The sequence below is a fragment of the Condylura cristata genome, unplaced genomic scaffold, assembly GCF_000260355.1.
Source record: "Condylura cristata isolate star-nosed mole 26May11 unplaced genomic scaffold, ConCri1.0 scaffold00003, whole genome shotgun sequence".
NCBI classification, from domain to species: domain Eukaryota; kingdom Metazoa; phylum Chordata; class Mammalia; order Eulipotyphla; family Talpidae; genus Condylura; species Condylura cristata.
In genome coordinates, this window is record NW_004567104.1 from 30,825,835 (window position 1) to 30,842,634 (window position 16,800).

A 16,800-nucleotide genomic window follows, 5' to 3' on the forward strand; every position below is an offset into this window, starting at 1 on the left:
GAGATGAATATTTAAATATATAAAATATAATTACCCATATTTAATACATTTATTTGAGGGAAATGAATATCAAGGAAACCACTCCAAGCCAAACAACCATAAAATGTATCCATGGTTCTTGTAGCACAAAGAGAAATACTGAAGCTCTCAAAGATCTTAGAGCAGAAGTGGCGCTGATCACTTCAGTGCATATTCTGGGTGAGAACTTAGCCACAGAGTAATATCAAACTGCAAAAAAGGCTGGGAAGTGTCCACTGCTCTCTATTACAGAAGCCTACAATAAATCAGACGAAAGTCCCTTGGCCTAGGAGCAGTTGAAGGTAGAAAGGAGTGGCCACTTGCAGAATATGTTTTCACAGTATAATCAACAGGAATGGCTGATAGAACTGATGTAGGTAATGAGCAGACCCAGTAGTCACTCTTGGGAATATCACATGTCCTGTTCCCCTTCTATCCACCTTTGGAAAAGAGGATAACAGGGCTGCACTGATGCGTAGTGGGGCTCAGAGGACCCATGACCTCAGGTCAAGTGTCCACTCTGCTGCTCTCTTTTCTCTTTCAAACCCTCCACGGGTGGGGGGTGTCATAATACTTTTCTTCCCTCTCTGGGACCAAGTGCTAGCATTTTTCCTTTCACTTGAGTTACAACATTGGAGAAGCGGAGCTTATAGATATTTACTTGTAAAAGTAGAAGAGAGTTTGGTTATTAACTGGTATCTAAGGAGTTGGCTTATTTATTTTTTTAGATTTTCTCCTGAAGTCCGGGCTCCGGGAACAGAATGCCCAGAGGCGACCAGGTTCTTTCTACTCCCGCGTGTGTAACCCCTGGATCTCCCTACTGGGAGTGAGTAACTTCATCTTGATCTCAATTTTCCTTAAGACATAATTCAGGAGAATACATGTGTGCTATCAGAATGGGGAGAGGAGGAAAGAGAAAGGGCCTTAATTAGGAGCAGTGCAATGTGTTTGTTGTATTAGAATTTAAATGAGGCTGCATATAACAAGGTTACATTTAATAAACCACTTGTTTTAATTAAGGACTTATTCTAAAAATAATCATTTCTTGTATCCTGTGGGTTACTAAATTCCTAGGTACAGCAAATTAACGTAAACTAACTCTAATTTGTTTCTTATGGGGGAGGAAAAAGAACCTATGATATATATCTAGTTACTAGTAGTTTTGATCAATGTATGCATTCTGGAGGGTATCTTCTTCAATATCTTCTTAAGTGAGATATTTAAAATTATGAGAGAACTTCAATCATTCAGACTTCTATAGTAATCAGAGGTTGATGAGAGGGACTATTGTTTCTTTTTTTTTTTCAAAGATTTATTTATTTATGCATACAGAACTGGGGTACAGGCCAGAGATGTGGAGGGTGAGAGGATTCACCAGAGACAGAGTGGGGAGCAGAACAGGCAGATCGACAAAGTACACTGCTGAGGGGAGCAGCGGGTGGGTCAGGAGAGGTCAGCCGCGCCATGTGGTCACCTCCGGGGCAGGTGGGAATTGAACTCATGCTGAAGTGGCTTTAGCTTCTCAGTGCTGTGCTTTAACCCGCTGCGCCACCAGGGAGGGCCGGGAGACTGTTGTTTCTTAAAGCTCACACGCCTTGTTTGTCATGTGGAAACCACTAAGCAACTTTTCCTTCTTACCCTATTCTCACAGGCTGCTGGGTCTCTTGTCATCATGTTTGTGATCCAGTGGGTCTATGCCCTGGTTAGCATGGGCGTTGCTGTCATGGTATATTTCTACATTGGCCAGACTAGTCCGGGGCTTCACCTTGGTAAGTAGCAGACCTATTTTGCCACCATACTGCCTTCTCTTAGTATTTGTTGAAAACAAAACATGTTTGATCACTCATTAAATGCTAACACTCACTTTGATGTCATAGCTAATAGGCCTGTAACAGAGATAAAATAGAATTTTTAAATATTCATGTGTCCCCAAAATGAAGGAAAAGATGAAGGAAATATGGGACTAACAAAAACAAACAGCAAGGTGGTTTATTTAAACCTAACTATGAGTAATAACACTAAATATAAGTGACCTACACACTCTTAATTAAATGGTAGAGATTGTCAGATTGAGTGAAGGAGCATGTTATAACTATATACTACCTACAAAAAACCTATTATAAATATAAAGACAAAAAAATTAAAAAGTAAAAGTATGAGAAAAGATACATCATCCAAACATGAATCAAGACAAAGCTGAAGTTATTATATTAAAATTACTCAAATAATTTTCCAAAAAGGTACAAAGGAAACTTAGTGGAGAAAACAGTCTTTTCAGCAAATGATACTGGAACAATCGGTACAACTTTTAGTTATACATCATACAGTGTAAAAATAACTCAGAATGATTCTAGAACTAATGTAAAAGCTAAAAAACATAAGACTTCCAGAGCAAAATAGAAGATAAAACTTTTATGACAGTGTTAGGCAAAGATTTCTTATATACAATATCAAAAGCAGGAAAAATATAGATAAAATGAACTTAATCATAACTAAAGATGTTGCTCTCCCAAACACAATGCTAAAAGATGCACAAAGGTAGCTATAGACTGTTAGAAAATATTGGCAGATTATTTCTAATGAAGGTCTTGTATCTAAAAACTCCCCGAACTCAATAATTAAGGAAGCAATAAAAATGAGCAAAAATTTTAAGTATATTTCACAAAAGAACATGTATGGATAGCAAATAAGAACATGAAAAGATGTTCAACATGATTAATTGCAAAAATAAATTAAAACCATTACACTTTTATTAGAGAGATTAAAAATGCAGTCATGTATTTTTAATTACTGGGTCATTATTGGGGTTTTAATAGAACGGGAATGAGTAGGTAGCTAAGTAAGTTTAGGGTTAGACAGTTTGAATAATTTCAGCTATTATATACTGCAGGGGAGATATGTATAATAATAAAATCATTTTATAAAAAGTTTGACTGTTTATTAAAAAGTAATACATGTCTGCTATATGAATTAGTTACTGTACTCTTGAGTATTTACCAACAGAATTGAAAGTATATAATCATACAAAAACCTGTACATGAATATTTATCACAGCATAATTTATAATTGCAGAAATCTAGAAACAGGGCCTACCTGGTGGTTCAAGGGATTAAATGTCGGCACTATGAAGCTATAGGCAGCTACTGCAGCACGAGTTCGATCCCCAGCCAGGGTGGTGACCCACATGGCACAGCAGACCTCTCCTGTCTCAACCAATGCTCCCCTCAGAAGTGTGTTTCTGTCAGTCAGCCTGTTCTGCTGTCTGTCTCTGTCTCTGGTGAATCCTCTCATTCCTCCAACCTCTAGCCTACATCCCAGCTCTTGCATACATAAATAATTAAAAAAAAAAAATCTAGGAAGAACACAAAGGTAAATTAACAGTGTTTCTATAAAGATAATGTAATATTGCTAAATAATGGAATGCTATTCAGCAATCAAAAGAATGACCCATTGATACATGCAATAGGGATAAGTCTCAAAGTAATTATGCTAAGTTAAAGAAACTATACAAAAATAGTATATATCACTTCTCATGTATATAATTATTGAAAATGCAACCTATTCTATAATGACAACTGATCAATGGTTGCCTCTGCAGGGGGTTGGGGGTGGAGATGTGTGGGAGAGAGCACTCAGCATGTGGCTTGAAGTAAGTTTTAGAGGTGACAGATGTGATTATTACCTTGTTTTTGGTGATGGTTTTAAGTGTATACCTATGTCAAATCTCGCCAAACTGTACTTTAAGTGCATGTAATTTATTTTTAAAAATATACTTGGGATTGTTTTAATCAATTATGGTAATATACACAGAATTGATTGTCACAGGGCCATATGGAGAAGGCCCTGTGTAGGTCTGGAGACAAGGGACAGAGGGACCATTATTGGGTTTTAATAGAAAGGTCATGAGTGAGGAAGGTAGGTAGCTCAGTCAGTTTAGGATTGGACAGTTTGAATAATTTCAGCAGGCTCTGGACTACAGGGATAGTCTCTAGTTGTCACTTGCCTGGCCCTGAGAGATTTAATGCAGGGGAATATTGAGTTGGTGTGTTAGTGTTTGATAAAGGAGATGGTGGGGATCTGGGCTGTAGATTACTTGGTCTATACACCAGAAGTGTGCTCACTGGGGAGGTGCTTGCTCTCTAGGAATTCGCATCGTTGGGCTTAAAACCCCAAATGCCAGAGCATCAAAAATAGAGAAAGAAAATATAGTTAATAATCTGCAGTGGTATTCCGGTTATCCTTCAATAATAAAGCTTTAAAAATGCATGCAGGGGCCATTTTCAACAAAATTCTATGGTGCCTCAACTTAAAAGAAAGTAATTGAGTTCTAAGACCTAACTAAGATTGTCTATAGCAATTGTTCAGAATTAGAAACGTCTGATGTATACTTTTAAAAGAAATGCATTTTAAACACTTTAAGTCATATTTACACTAAGAATAATGCTACTGAAAAATTAATGCTAAGAAAAGTTCCTTTTATCAGATAATTTAATGGATAGAGTATAATTTAAACTGACAGTGACTATATCAGTGATTGCTCCTGAATTTCTTACAAGTTAATTTGATCACAGGACATTTAAATATTTCCTGGAAGTTTATTCACAGTAAAGTATGATGTCAAGTTCTAGGCAAATTTACAGCTAAAATTTAGATAACTTAGAATCAGAATTATTACAAATAAATAGTTTTATGTCTATTATTTTTCTTTTGACAATAGCAAAATATATTAGGGACTTTTCTCTTTCCAGTGACAGATATTAGTACAAATCTTAAATTTGTCCTTCCTTGAACCATAAGGACCAAATCAGATTGAGTAAATACATGTTTTCAACTACATACTGTTGACATCAGTCAAGATTCTAAATATTTATATGGTATGATTTATATAGTATATATTGAGTGAGTGAGCATATCTAATTGGAAAAGTATTTCATAAGATTTTATAAATTACATTTGATTTGGTTTCCCGAAGTCTTATATAGTTTATTATGTTAATTTTTTATTATTATGTTAATTTTTTAACCAGTGCCAAAGGAGGTGTTTAAAAAAAAGTTGATAAGCCCTATTCTAATCAGTGTGTCTGATGTCAGATTATTTGGCCAGTATCATCAACAATCTTATTTCGGTTGTAGATTCTACATGCTGAGCTATTTAATTTGTTTATTTTTTAAAGATTCATTTATTTATAATAATAATAATAAACAACTATCTACCAGAGACATTTTATGGGGGTGGAGTGGGGAATGGGATCAAAAATGGTGGGGGGAGGGACATGCACTAGACTATGGTGATGGCACATGGGTGATTTGGTGATGGAAGCCCATGGGGATTACAACTGAGATGGAGAAAGGCACAAAATTATGTAAAAATAAACTTATATTATTTTTTAGAAAAGATTTATTTATTTATCTATACAAAAGCTGGGGTGTAGACCAGAGGTGCAGGGAGGTGAGAGGACTCACCAGAGACAGAGGGGAGCAGAATAGGTAGACTGACAGAAATACACTGCTGCAGGGAGCAGCGGGTGGGTCTGGAGAGGTCTGCCGTGCCATGTGGGTCAGCTCCCTGGCCAGAGATCAAACTTGTGCTCTAGTGGCTGCCGACAGCCTCACAGTACTGAGACGTAACCCCTTGTGCCACCAGGGAGACCTGCAGTTTGATTTATTTAGCATCTGTTGAAAACTTTCTAAGGGCCAGATTCTGGGATGTTGAACTATGAATGTCACAAGAAAAAAAAAGATTTCCTATTTGCAAAAGTGAATGGTCTAGTGGATTTTATAACTGTACTCAGCACATATCAGTCTGAATCCAAGAAGAAAATATCAACATTTAAAAAATTTCCATGACTAAAGTTAGCAAGTCCTCTGCTTCCTTCTCTATAACATCTTATTCAGTTTTTTTATTGTGATATCTCAGGTTAGAAACAGCCTTTGAAAAGTACCTATGCGTACAAATCCTTACAGGCTGCTGTCAGGGAGTAGTGCAATGAATGTTGTTCACTTGGACTGAAAAAGGAAAAAAAAAAGTTCCAATTTTGTGTTTATCAGGGGTATATATTCAGCTTACTAAAACTGGGGTTTTAGATACGTATGTAGAAGCTTCATAAGTGTTTATGTGTATGTCATCCCTGCAGGATCAGCCTCTAACTTCAGCTTTTTCAGGTGGATGAGGTCACTTCTGATTCCCTCCTGCAGGTATGTGCTAATCTGAGGCCAGTAAGGGGCCGCGGGGTGCCCCATGACCTGGGAATGCTAAGGGAGAGCCCCAGTCCTAGCTGGGCTTGGAACTGTGATGTGAGGACCTGTCAGGTGAGAGTCAGGTTCTGCTCTTCATTGTGTTCCTCCATCCAACCTCCCAGCCTCAGCTCATCAGATGCTTTCTCTGGCTTATGCACGTTTTCCTGCTTGTCCTCAGGAGTGTGAGCAAGAGGCTTTCTTTAGAATCTGATGGTGGTGTGATGAGTCAAGAGAACTAGTCTTACTGAGCTCTTATTCCAAGACACATCAATACATAATCATATACAAGATTAACATGTAAAGGAATTGAATTCTTTCAATTCAAGTCAGTGGTAATGGACAAGACTGTATTGGCCTAAGGGCAGAGCTAAGTACAGAAATAGAGAGGAGATCACGGAGCTGGCACCTCCACATTGAGATCCACAGGGCAAGGGAAGAACAAACTCCTCTGAGAAATGGGACAAGACCTCTTTGGGAAGGTATGAATCCATGAGTGCCCTCATGCCTTTCCTTCACCTCACCTGATGCTGATGTGTCTTCACCTTTGAAAGCCTCAGGAGACTCTGAGAAACTATTTCCCTCCCTTTTTAATATCAGTGAAGAGCCAGAGCTGCAGGCTAAAGACTTAGGCAGAATACAGCCATGCATTTCACTTCCTTGGCTTGGTTTTGAAACTCTAGACGTCTGGGTTGCACTTGCCAGTATTTCCACCTTCCATGCCTAAATGTTGTTCATGGATAATGATACCCTTTCCCATTGATCCCAGATGTAAGTGCAGAACTGCCCTCCACTCCTGCCCCCATTTTATTTATTGTAGTAACATACACATAACATAAAATGTACCATCTTAACCATGTTCAGTCTCATTGTTTTTTAATGCTGTTATGCAACCACGTGTATCCATAATTCTTCCATCTTGCAAACCTGAAACTATTGCACACTGTACATTAATGCCCCATCCTCCCTCCCAAGAATTCTTTTTAAGACAACTCTTTAGCACAACCAACCCATTTGAGTTGGCATTAGAAATGAAAGCTTGGTGCTAGAGCCTGGGAGACCAGCAGGGGAGGGCCTTAGGAGGGTGGTCTGCAGGGAGAACTCCTTGTTGTCTGCCTGGAAGCTGGGCTGACTGTGTGTGGAGTTGTGGAAAACTTCTCTTCCTATCTGAGGCTCAAAGTCAGTGACTCAGGTCACAGCACACAATTGCTGATCTCTTTTTCCTACCACCTCTTTCTGAGGGCTAGTTGAGTTTAAATGGAAATAGATTCTGAATAGAAGGTGCTGACAGACTCTGGAACTATGAGTAGTGTTTGATGCAGGCATTTGGCCTTATCTAATTTACCGGAATATTTTTAGGTATTTCTGGTTTCAAAATCTACAAATGGCCATGGGAGGTCAGTATTCCTTATTTTACTGTCTGAATTCCTGGCATTTCACCTGTGAGGTCACTACAGTACTATGTGAGAGAAGAATGTATTAGGAAGAGATTATTCTTAGAAAAGGATAGTACTTTGGTTGAAATAGAACTCAGTCCATGCTATTCATAGTTCTGTGAGCTTGTGAAGCAATCAGCAGAGGTCTCAGCTAAGTCAACACCAAACTTCCTGCCCTCACCATGGCTACTGAACAATATTTTTTGGTGGTTATTCACACAAAATATTGTGAGAAGACCAAGAAATGGCAATTCAGTTAAAAGTAGAAGTTGATTGCTGTGTTTCCTATTTTTTAGTTTTGAGGGCTTTTTCACAACTAGAGCCCCAGGAGTTCTTCAAAACTAGAAAAGGATATTGTAGAAATGTGTTTGGGCAAAGACATGTGACTGTTACCTCTTCGGTCACACCTCTACTTCTCAGAACATTGTGAAGCCTCACCTTGAGAAGGCTTTCTTTCCTGAAATCCTAGCAACTACCCAGCTAAGCATTCTTGGGTCCCTGTAGGCTAGGAAGTAAAGTATTTTATTTTCCTGAATTTAGGAGAATATCATGGTTTCACCTAAAGAAAAATGCACTGGTGAAAACAGTTATGTATGTTGACTCATACAGCATTTTTGTCACTTTCTAACCTTACTTTTTAAAGATTGAACCTTTAGAGAAGTTAATTCATTTCTGAGAAAACCTCAAGTTGATCTCATTTAGACATGCTCTATAAAGTGACTGCAAGGTCTTAGTCAAGTGATTTGAACTTCAGCAACTGTACATTTGGCCAGAGTCAGTTGAAACTTCCTGCTTAAGTTCCACACATTTCTAACATCAGCTTTCCCCTTCTTTAAAAAGCAACTATCCAACGTGTATCTTATTTAAATAATTGAAACTTGTCAAGCAGATGTGTCTTTGAGAGTAAAATTCTTAAGAGGAAATCTATATTAGGTTATGATTGAAGGACCTAAAATTGATGGTGGAACTGGAAAGGATTTGGGAAGATAAGAAGAGGTAAAGGAGGTGAAGAGATTTTGACTAAGACTGTGACTGGGCCTTCTGCAGATTCCCTGAAAGCCATGTCTACTCTTTCCTTCCATCCTCTGCCTCTAGCACTTACCTCATGCATCCCTAACATATTTCTTTAATAGTTTAGTCCAGCTTGAGCTGGTAATGGAGTCTATGTGGGGGCTGGTTCTTTGTCTTCAAAACAGCTTCATGTCAAAAGCCTTTGCAGTTCACCTCACAGCTGCTTGCACTGAGGACCGTAGTGTTGGATAGCACTCCTGAAGTTTTCTTTGCATTGAACCAAAGAGAGGCTTTCTCTGTACTCTTTTCATTTTACAGCTCTTCTATTTAATCATTTCATTTAACAAAAAAGCAAACAAGAAATTGGAGAACCTCATATAACACCACTTGCTCAGTTATCTTTGACACTCAGTTATCTTTGTACAATGTTCTGCATTTCTACTAAAGAAAAGTAAATCTCCTTATTTTAATACTTATTATTTATCATACTTTGGCCTATACACTATTGTGCATACAGCATTCAAAAGTTATGTTATTAAAACACATATAAATAACAAGCACAAAAGAATTAGTAGAATGACACGTGTGCAAATAATTTCTCTATCCAGAGAAGGCTCTTCTCCACTGATCAGCCCTCACTTCTTGCTTCTGATCATCTTCTATGTTTCTCTCACCAAAGGAGCTTGCGATCCCCCCAAGAACAGATCATTTTGGCACCATCGCTGGCTAGGGTTGACATGGAGATGACTCAGCTCACCCAGGAAAACACAGACTTCGCTACTCGGGATCGCTACCATGGCTCTTCCCTTGTGAGTCGGGAACAGCTGATGCCTCGATACTAGAGTACTGTGTCCTCAGTACTGAGGAGCCCTGGGCCCCTCCTGCCTTGTACTCTTGGTCTAATGCCCAGTGGACACAAAGCCTAGAGTCCTTGTGGAACTGGTTCTTGCCGATCAGAAACTCAAGACCTGTCTTCACACCATCATTTGAACTATGGAAATCTTCAGTCTGGTCTGGAACACCAAGTCTAGTGAGGGCAACTGTTGGCCTGGCAGTGGCCTTCACCACATGTACCCCATTTGAGGAACTCCCCATGGATGCCTGGCCTGCAGACATGGAGAATGAGGCTGGATTGTTCTGAGAGCCACAATGAATGTTTAAGTTTTTTTAAAAATAAATATTCACATGATTCCACCCCAAAGTATAATTTTATATCTGTAGTAATAAGTGGAAAATATCCCCTCCCCTCCTTTTTCCCCATCTGTTGAGTTTGCATCTCCTGCCCCAGAGGTAACCATCATTCCCATATTCTCCCAGTTCTTTATGAACACACAAGCGAGTGGTGGTGTGGGTTGTTATTACTCCCTTTTCTTGCACAGCAGATTGCATATTATACATGCGTTCTGCACCTTGATTTCCCCTTACCAATTTGTCTTGGAGAGATTTCAGCATCAATGCATATATATGTTTCCTCATCTTTCATTGTATAGTGTGCTGATTCATTTCATCAGTTCCACCATGATGGAATTTGGATTACTTCCAATCTTTTGCTATGACAGTCAGCTTTGCAGTGGATTATCTTGTACATATGTACAAGCATAAAGTGTGTCTGCTGATAAATTTCCACAAGTGGAATTGCAAGATCAAAGGTACATGCATCTGTAAGCTATTACTGTTTAGTGAAGTTCTTTTTAATTGAAAAATTAAATTGCCATGATTTCCCTCCTGATGACTCATGTTCCCTAAAGAACTTGTGGTCCCCAGTTCTCCAAGCACCTTTGCAGCTGTTTTGCATTCTGAGTATCTAAGGAATAGCACTGTTTTGTATGAGCTCAGTGTAGAATACATGGTGGGTGTCCAGTCGGGGGCTGTGTAAGGGGCTTCCTTTGGATAATATCAGCCCCTGGGCCACAGGCAGCGTCTCACCACCAAACCACAGGGAAGTACTAGTACTGACCTCTTTCTCCAAAGTCACTGTGCTAGGAATCACCTGGGATGTTTGTCAAAAGTGAAGCTTTCTGCATCTCATTCATGACTTTGTTGTTCAGTAAATTTGGGGAGAGTCCTAGACTTTACATTTCAAATGAGCATCTCTGGTGATTCAATGCAGGGATTCTCAGACCATGTTTTGAGAAATGCTGACTTGCTGAATACACTGGGTTTGAAGGAAGTGGGGGTGGGAAAGTGGTGATGTTCCGATTAGATCTTGACATTCTCTCCTAACAGAGATTGAGTTATGATTGTTGTTCACAGCAGATCTAGTTTATGATTGCTGTTTGGACATTGTCTTGGTTAAGCACCAGACTTCTGAACATCATTAGAACCAATTTAAAGAAGCAAGCTTTGACTTACCAATAATCATGTGGGAAATAGAAGCACTATAAACGGATGGACTGTATTCAGGAATGGCTGAGGTGGCGATCAAGGATGGCCCGTTTTAAGGAGAAGCTGCACTAGTTCCTGTGCTGTGATGATTATACAAGTGGAGTGGCTTAGAACAGCAGAAGTTGACTCTCATAATTCTGGAAGTCAGAAATCTGAAACAGGCATCACTGAGTTGAAGTCAAGGTGTTAGCAGTCAGACTCCTCCCCGAGGCTCTCACGAAGAATTCCAGCTTCTGGTGACTGCTGGTGTCCTTGACTTGTGGCTGCATCACTCTGTCTTCAAGGCCAATGTAGTCAAAGCTCTGCTCCATTCATCACGTTGCACTCTCCACTGTGGATGTGAAGTCAACCTCTACTCTTATAAGGATACATAGGATCACATTTAGAGTGCACTCAGAAAATCCAGGACAATCTCCCATCTCAAGAGCCTTAGTCACACCTGCACAGGTCTTGCAAAGTGAGGAAGCATTTACAGATTACAAGGATCTGTATATAGATAGCTTTGGGGCACCATTTTTCAGCTTGCCACAGAAACCTTTGCTAATTCATAACTTTGCTCTTTTGAGTTCTGCATAAGCTGAAAAAAAAAAAGCCCTCTGAAAGTAAATGGTTTTGAATTTGAAAACCATATACAGCAGAAGGACCCAGGGTGAGCACATGGTTAGTTTGATGGAAAAGAGTAAGAGAACAATGAAGCATTCTACTCAGTGTTGGGGATACTTAAGGGAATAGCACAGTCTGGTGTGGGAGGGAGATGCTAAATAGGTTGAACCTCTAAGTAAGTTTTAAAATCTAGTATATAACCAAGTCATGTTGTGTAAATAGTAATCAGTAAAGCAGTAATCAGGTCTGGGTTCTCCTTATGTGTTAGCACTTTACTGGGGAGGGCATCCAGGGAGGCAGAAATGAGAGGAGGGGAGTAACGCAGGGGAGAAGGTATGTCCTTGAGCTAGTGACCCTCTAGGAACGTGCAACTGAAGGCTTACTTTCCAGCAGCCTTCCAAGAGACTGTAGGGAAGTCTTCATCTCAAGACCCTCTTGCAGGAGGAGAGGGTCAGATTGTACTCACTGGTTCCTGTTTTCACACTCAAGGTTTAGCCCTGTGCTGCACTGGTGGCCCCTGAAATTGTGATTTGCACTTGCCTGGTGCCTGGCTAAGTTCAGCAACAAACAGCCACCCAATGGGCCTACAGCATTGTTGGGTTTGTATGCTTGGAATTGACTGCAGCCCAGCAGAATTGATTGCTCAATTCTGAGAAGGAACAAATGGGCTCAACCCCAGAGACAGACTGGGCAGAGAGAACTTGAGGTGGTATATATGAGGTGTTATATATAACCTGTATATTTGTAGAGGTCAGTAGCAAGTACAAATGCTTTCACTAGATCATTAAGAGATTACTTATTGAAGGATGTTCAAAAATGTCAGCAGTTAGGATATATGGCACTGAAATTAGCAATTCTAAAATAGCTAGAGGGTCAGACTCCTGGCCTAAAATTTTAGCAAGGAGTGCACATTCATAGGCAATAATGTCTGAATGGGTGAGGGTCAGACCAGACCTGGGACCTGAATGTCTCCCTTCAAGCTACACCATCTACTGACTCATCCATCCAGTGATCCCTCTGTTTGCCTGTTGCTACATCCTTTCACCCACCCTTCCATCCACCCTCTGACCCACTTATTCAGCTACACATCCAGCCATCAAACCGTGACTAGAGCAACCATATGGTGCCTGAGACCACCTCACTTGTATCAGGTGCCATCACCAATCTCAGAGCTTTATAATGTAAAAATAATCACAGAAGCGAACTCCTCAGTCAGCGCCCTCACTCTTTAAGGGTGAGTTTAGCTCACCCTTAAAGCATTCTTTTTTTTTTTTTAAAGATTTATTTATTTGTGCATACAGAACTGGGGTACAGACCAGAGGCTCAGGGGCAGCGAGAGGCATCACCAGAGACAGAGTGGGGAGCAGAACAGGCAGATCGACGAAGTACACTGCTGAGGGGAGCAGCGGGCGGGTCAGGAGAGGTCTGCCAGCCATGTGGGTTACCTCCGGGGCAGGCGGGAATCAAACTCATGCAGAAGTGGCTTTAGATTCTCAGTGTTGTGCTTTAACCCGCTGCGCCACCAGGGAGGGCCCCTTAAAGCATTCTTAAACTCAGGTTGGGAACCACAGTAGGGATCATTTTCTCTGCTGTCTGGAAGAGTCATGCTCACAAGTTCTCTTATCTACACAAGAAGGGGGCATTCTGCATAAGCAGTTATAACTGCATGTAGATGTTTGAGATTCTGGGTTCCATCACCCTTCCCTCTAGGTTTCTGACTGAGGGAGCGAGTATATAAGATGGGATGGACTGGAAACAGTGTCCCAGTTATACATTCATACCTGGGCAGGAGCTATAGTGGGGAATCTACCTGTGATCAGGAGGTGGAAGTAAAACCTGTCATATCTACTTGTTTGCCTCTTGAATCTGTGTACACTTCTCCCACAGACCCTTGGATGAGGAACTGGACCAAGAGAGAGAATGACCAGCTTGTCTTCTTCACCCAGTAACAGATCGGCAGAGATCTTGAGGTGATCACACATGATCTTTTAACACTGGGCCCCGCCCATCAGTGCAATGTGGCCCAAGCTCTGAATATCAGATTTCCCTGTCCCCCCAGCAGGAAGGATCAAATACAGGATGGTGAGTGGGGACATCATGTGCCCTCTGCCTCTGTCATGGCCAGAGGTGCCATGGGCAGGAGCTCCATCCTCTTCCTGGGCAGAGGACAGGGGGGAGAACTAAAAGGATCCAGTGACAGTGAGAGCAGCACCAGAAGCAGACATGGAGTCTGCATATGGTCAGAGAAGCTGTAAGCTGCTAGGACAGTAGTCAGAGAGGGCTCCCTGGAGGAGGAGATAGCCGTTCTGCATCTAAGGACTTAGCTGGGCATCCCCAGCAGAGGGAATAGTGTGATCAAATGTGTATGAGAACTTAGAAGTAGTCCAGGGCTCCAGGGGTATAAGGACATGGCATTGCAACGTAAGAAAATGCACTTCAAAGGCAAGCAGGGACTGGGTCTTGAAGGGGCTTGAATACCACTCTGTATGTTGTGAGAATGAGGAGGGAGACATCCCTCTTCCACATTTCACAGGGCATATCTCATAAGAGCCTGTTGTAAATGAAATGAGCATGATTCAAGTGCAGGAACAATCCAGCTTCAGATCTACTTCTCCTGTCACTGTCTGATCTCCTTGCTATTCCAGGGAGCTGGTGAGAACCCAGAAGGGGGCTTCTGCTCCTGATGTCAGAGCAAGTGGGAGGAGAGGCTAGGGAAGGTACCAATAGCTCTGCAGGGCCATGCCCCAGTCGGCGGAGGTTCATAGAGCCCCCACTGAATGGCGAGTACCAGCTGTACCCGCAGCTTGCAGGCGGGAGCTGTCAGGGTGGGGAACCTTGTGAAGCCAGGGGCAGAGCAAATAGAATAGGCACTCCTGCTGCATACTTTCCTATTGTTGAAAAAACTACCACAAATTTAGTGACTCAAGCAGCACGAATGTTTTCTCTTAGGTTGCAGAGGTCACAAATCCACCGTGGGTTGCACTCAGCTCAAATCAAGGCATGGGCAGGGCTGGCTCCGTCTGCAGGCTCTAGGTGAGAACCTGTTCTTCTCTTTTCCGCTTCCATGCTGCTTGCATTCTTTCACTGCACCTGTCCAATGCTCATGCCTTTCTCATCTGCTCTTAGGGACCCTGTGATTAGATAGGGCCCACCTATCTTGAGATCCTTCATTTATTCACATCTGCAACATGCCTTTCGCCATAGAAACAACCACTATATTCACAGGTAGTTCCTCCTTGACCATCTTTGTGAGGTAGGTGTTATTCTGCCTACTGCATCTTGCTTGGGGTCTGCAGAGCTTGGGAGGAGGAGGGTTGGTGGAGAAGGTGGTGCTCACAGAAATGGCTGGAGCTTAAGTACAAAGTGCAACAACCCGTGGCTAAATAGCATGCTGCAAATTGGTATCACAAGAACTGAGGGAGAAACTAGAAGACTTCTTAGAGGAAATAGGGTTTGAACCAGTGTAGCCACAACACATGGAAAGACTTCCGCACCAAGAGCATGAGGTAATCAAACACAGATGAGAGAGAACGGCCCAAGCAAGAAGATGTAGGTCTACCTTTAGCCCAACAACTCTTCTCCCTGCCGTTGACTTTTCTTTTTTTTTAAAAAAAAAAAAACATATTTATTTATTTGTTTGTTTGTTTATTTACGCATACAAGAGCTGGGATGTAGGCAAGTTGGAGGCATGAGGCAGTGAGAGGATTCACTAGAGACAGAATGAGGAGCAGAACAGGCGGTTCCACTGAAATACCTGAGGGTAGTGCAGGTGAGACAGGAGAGCTGTGCTGCCCCAGTGGGGCAGCCACCCCGCGGGGAGTAGAACTCATGCTGCAGTGGCTGCCATTGACTTTTAAATGGATCCCTTGAGAGGAAGTCTGGTACAGCTGCAGATTCAAGGGGCCTGGGGAAGAAAATCTCTGAATCCTGGTTTCACCACTTATTGGCTCTGTGACTTTGGGCAAACTTTTTAACCTCTCTGAGTCTTGATTTCTATCTCTTTAAAATGGAAATTGTACTTCTCACTTGCCTCCAAACAGAGTTGTGAGTATTACACAAAATGATGCTTGCATTTGAGAGGAGGAAGTGAAGGTCGAGGGGTGTCATAAAAGTGCTCCCCCACCACCCCTGCTGCTTCTGTGGGCAACAGAAAAATAACAACGAGAAAACCATGAGGGCCACGATGATTCTTGGCTCTTGCTGGTCTGGGATTTCAGAGCCATGAGTCCTAGTGCTTCGGCACAGTGCTGGGGACCCAGAGGGCCACTTCACTAGCCAGCAGCAGGGAAGGTGGCCTGCCCTGTGCGGCCACTGTCCGCCTGCCTCCGCCCCCAGCTTTGCTCATCAGACTCATTTGGCCACTTCCCTCGGGCTGTTGGCTTCCCTTTCCTCCCTTCCTACAGGTTTTCTTAAACTTCAAAATTCCCACCCTACTTACTCTCCATTTCCTTTGAGCCAAAGGTTACTCTAGTGCAAAAAGTCACTTTTTGTCCTTCTCTGCAGGTGTGAGGAGTGGTTTGCAGAGGTCTCTAGTCACCCTGTGACTTGACAGTGTACCCGGGCTCTTTTGGGGAGATTCACATGCAGAAATAGATGCCATTTTGTCAGTTTGAGGCTGCAAGTAAAGTGGAAGTCCTTGACTCTTGACAAGACACTGTTCTTGTCCTTGGCTTTTAAAGTAAAATGGCAAAGCAGATGGCATGAAAGATCTGCCAGCATAGGGGTCCCAGCTGACTGTGCTCCTGGGCGTGAAGCCACCACGCAGCATCCAGGCTGGCGGCCTCCCCTTGTCTCCTAGTCTCACGGGCTGGGGGCAAGCAGAGAATGGATGGATGGCTTTGACTACTCACTGCCATCCGTGGAGGTGAAACCGTCTTCTCCAAGAAGCAAAAGCTATTCTCTAGATGAGTCTCTTTCAAATAGGGCGATCCATTAATGTTTTCCATTTTATTGTATTTCTTAGAAACACACCCCTGTATGTGTGTGCAGGTGTGGGGGGTACAGGCGTGTGCGCCCATGTGTCTTCCTGTGTGTGTGTCCAGTAAAGAAGGCTTGATTTAAAAAACCCGAACTCGGGCCCTCCCTGGTGGCGCAGCGGGTTAAAGCACAGCACT

At 42.0% G+C, this 16,800-nt stretch overlaps 1 protein-coding gene across 1 annotated transcript in view; it reads left to right on the forward strand.

Annotated features, from left to right (window-relative positions):
• The window catches only part of SLC12A8 (solute carrier family 12, member 8), a 97,444-nt gene extending 87,904 nt beyond the window's left edge, over positions 1-9,540 (forward strand). Inside the window, exons 9-12 of the mRNA XM_012730444.1 lie at positions 747-844; positions 1,670-1,787; positions 6,152-6,212; positions 9,378-9,540. Of these exons, the coding sequence (XP_012585898.1) occupies positions 747-844; positions 1,670-1,787; positions 6,152-6,212; positions 9,378-9,540 (440 nt within the window). The remainder of the gene's footprint in view (positions 1-746; positions 845-1,669; positions 1,788-6,151; positions 6,213-9,377) is intronic.
• Positions 9,541-16,800: the final 7,260 nt, after the last annotated feature.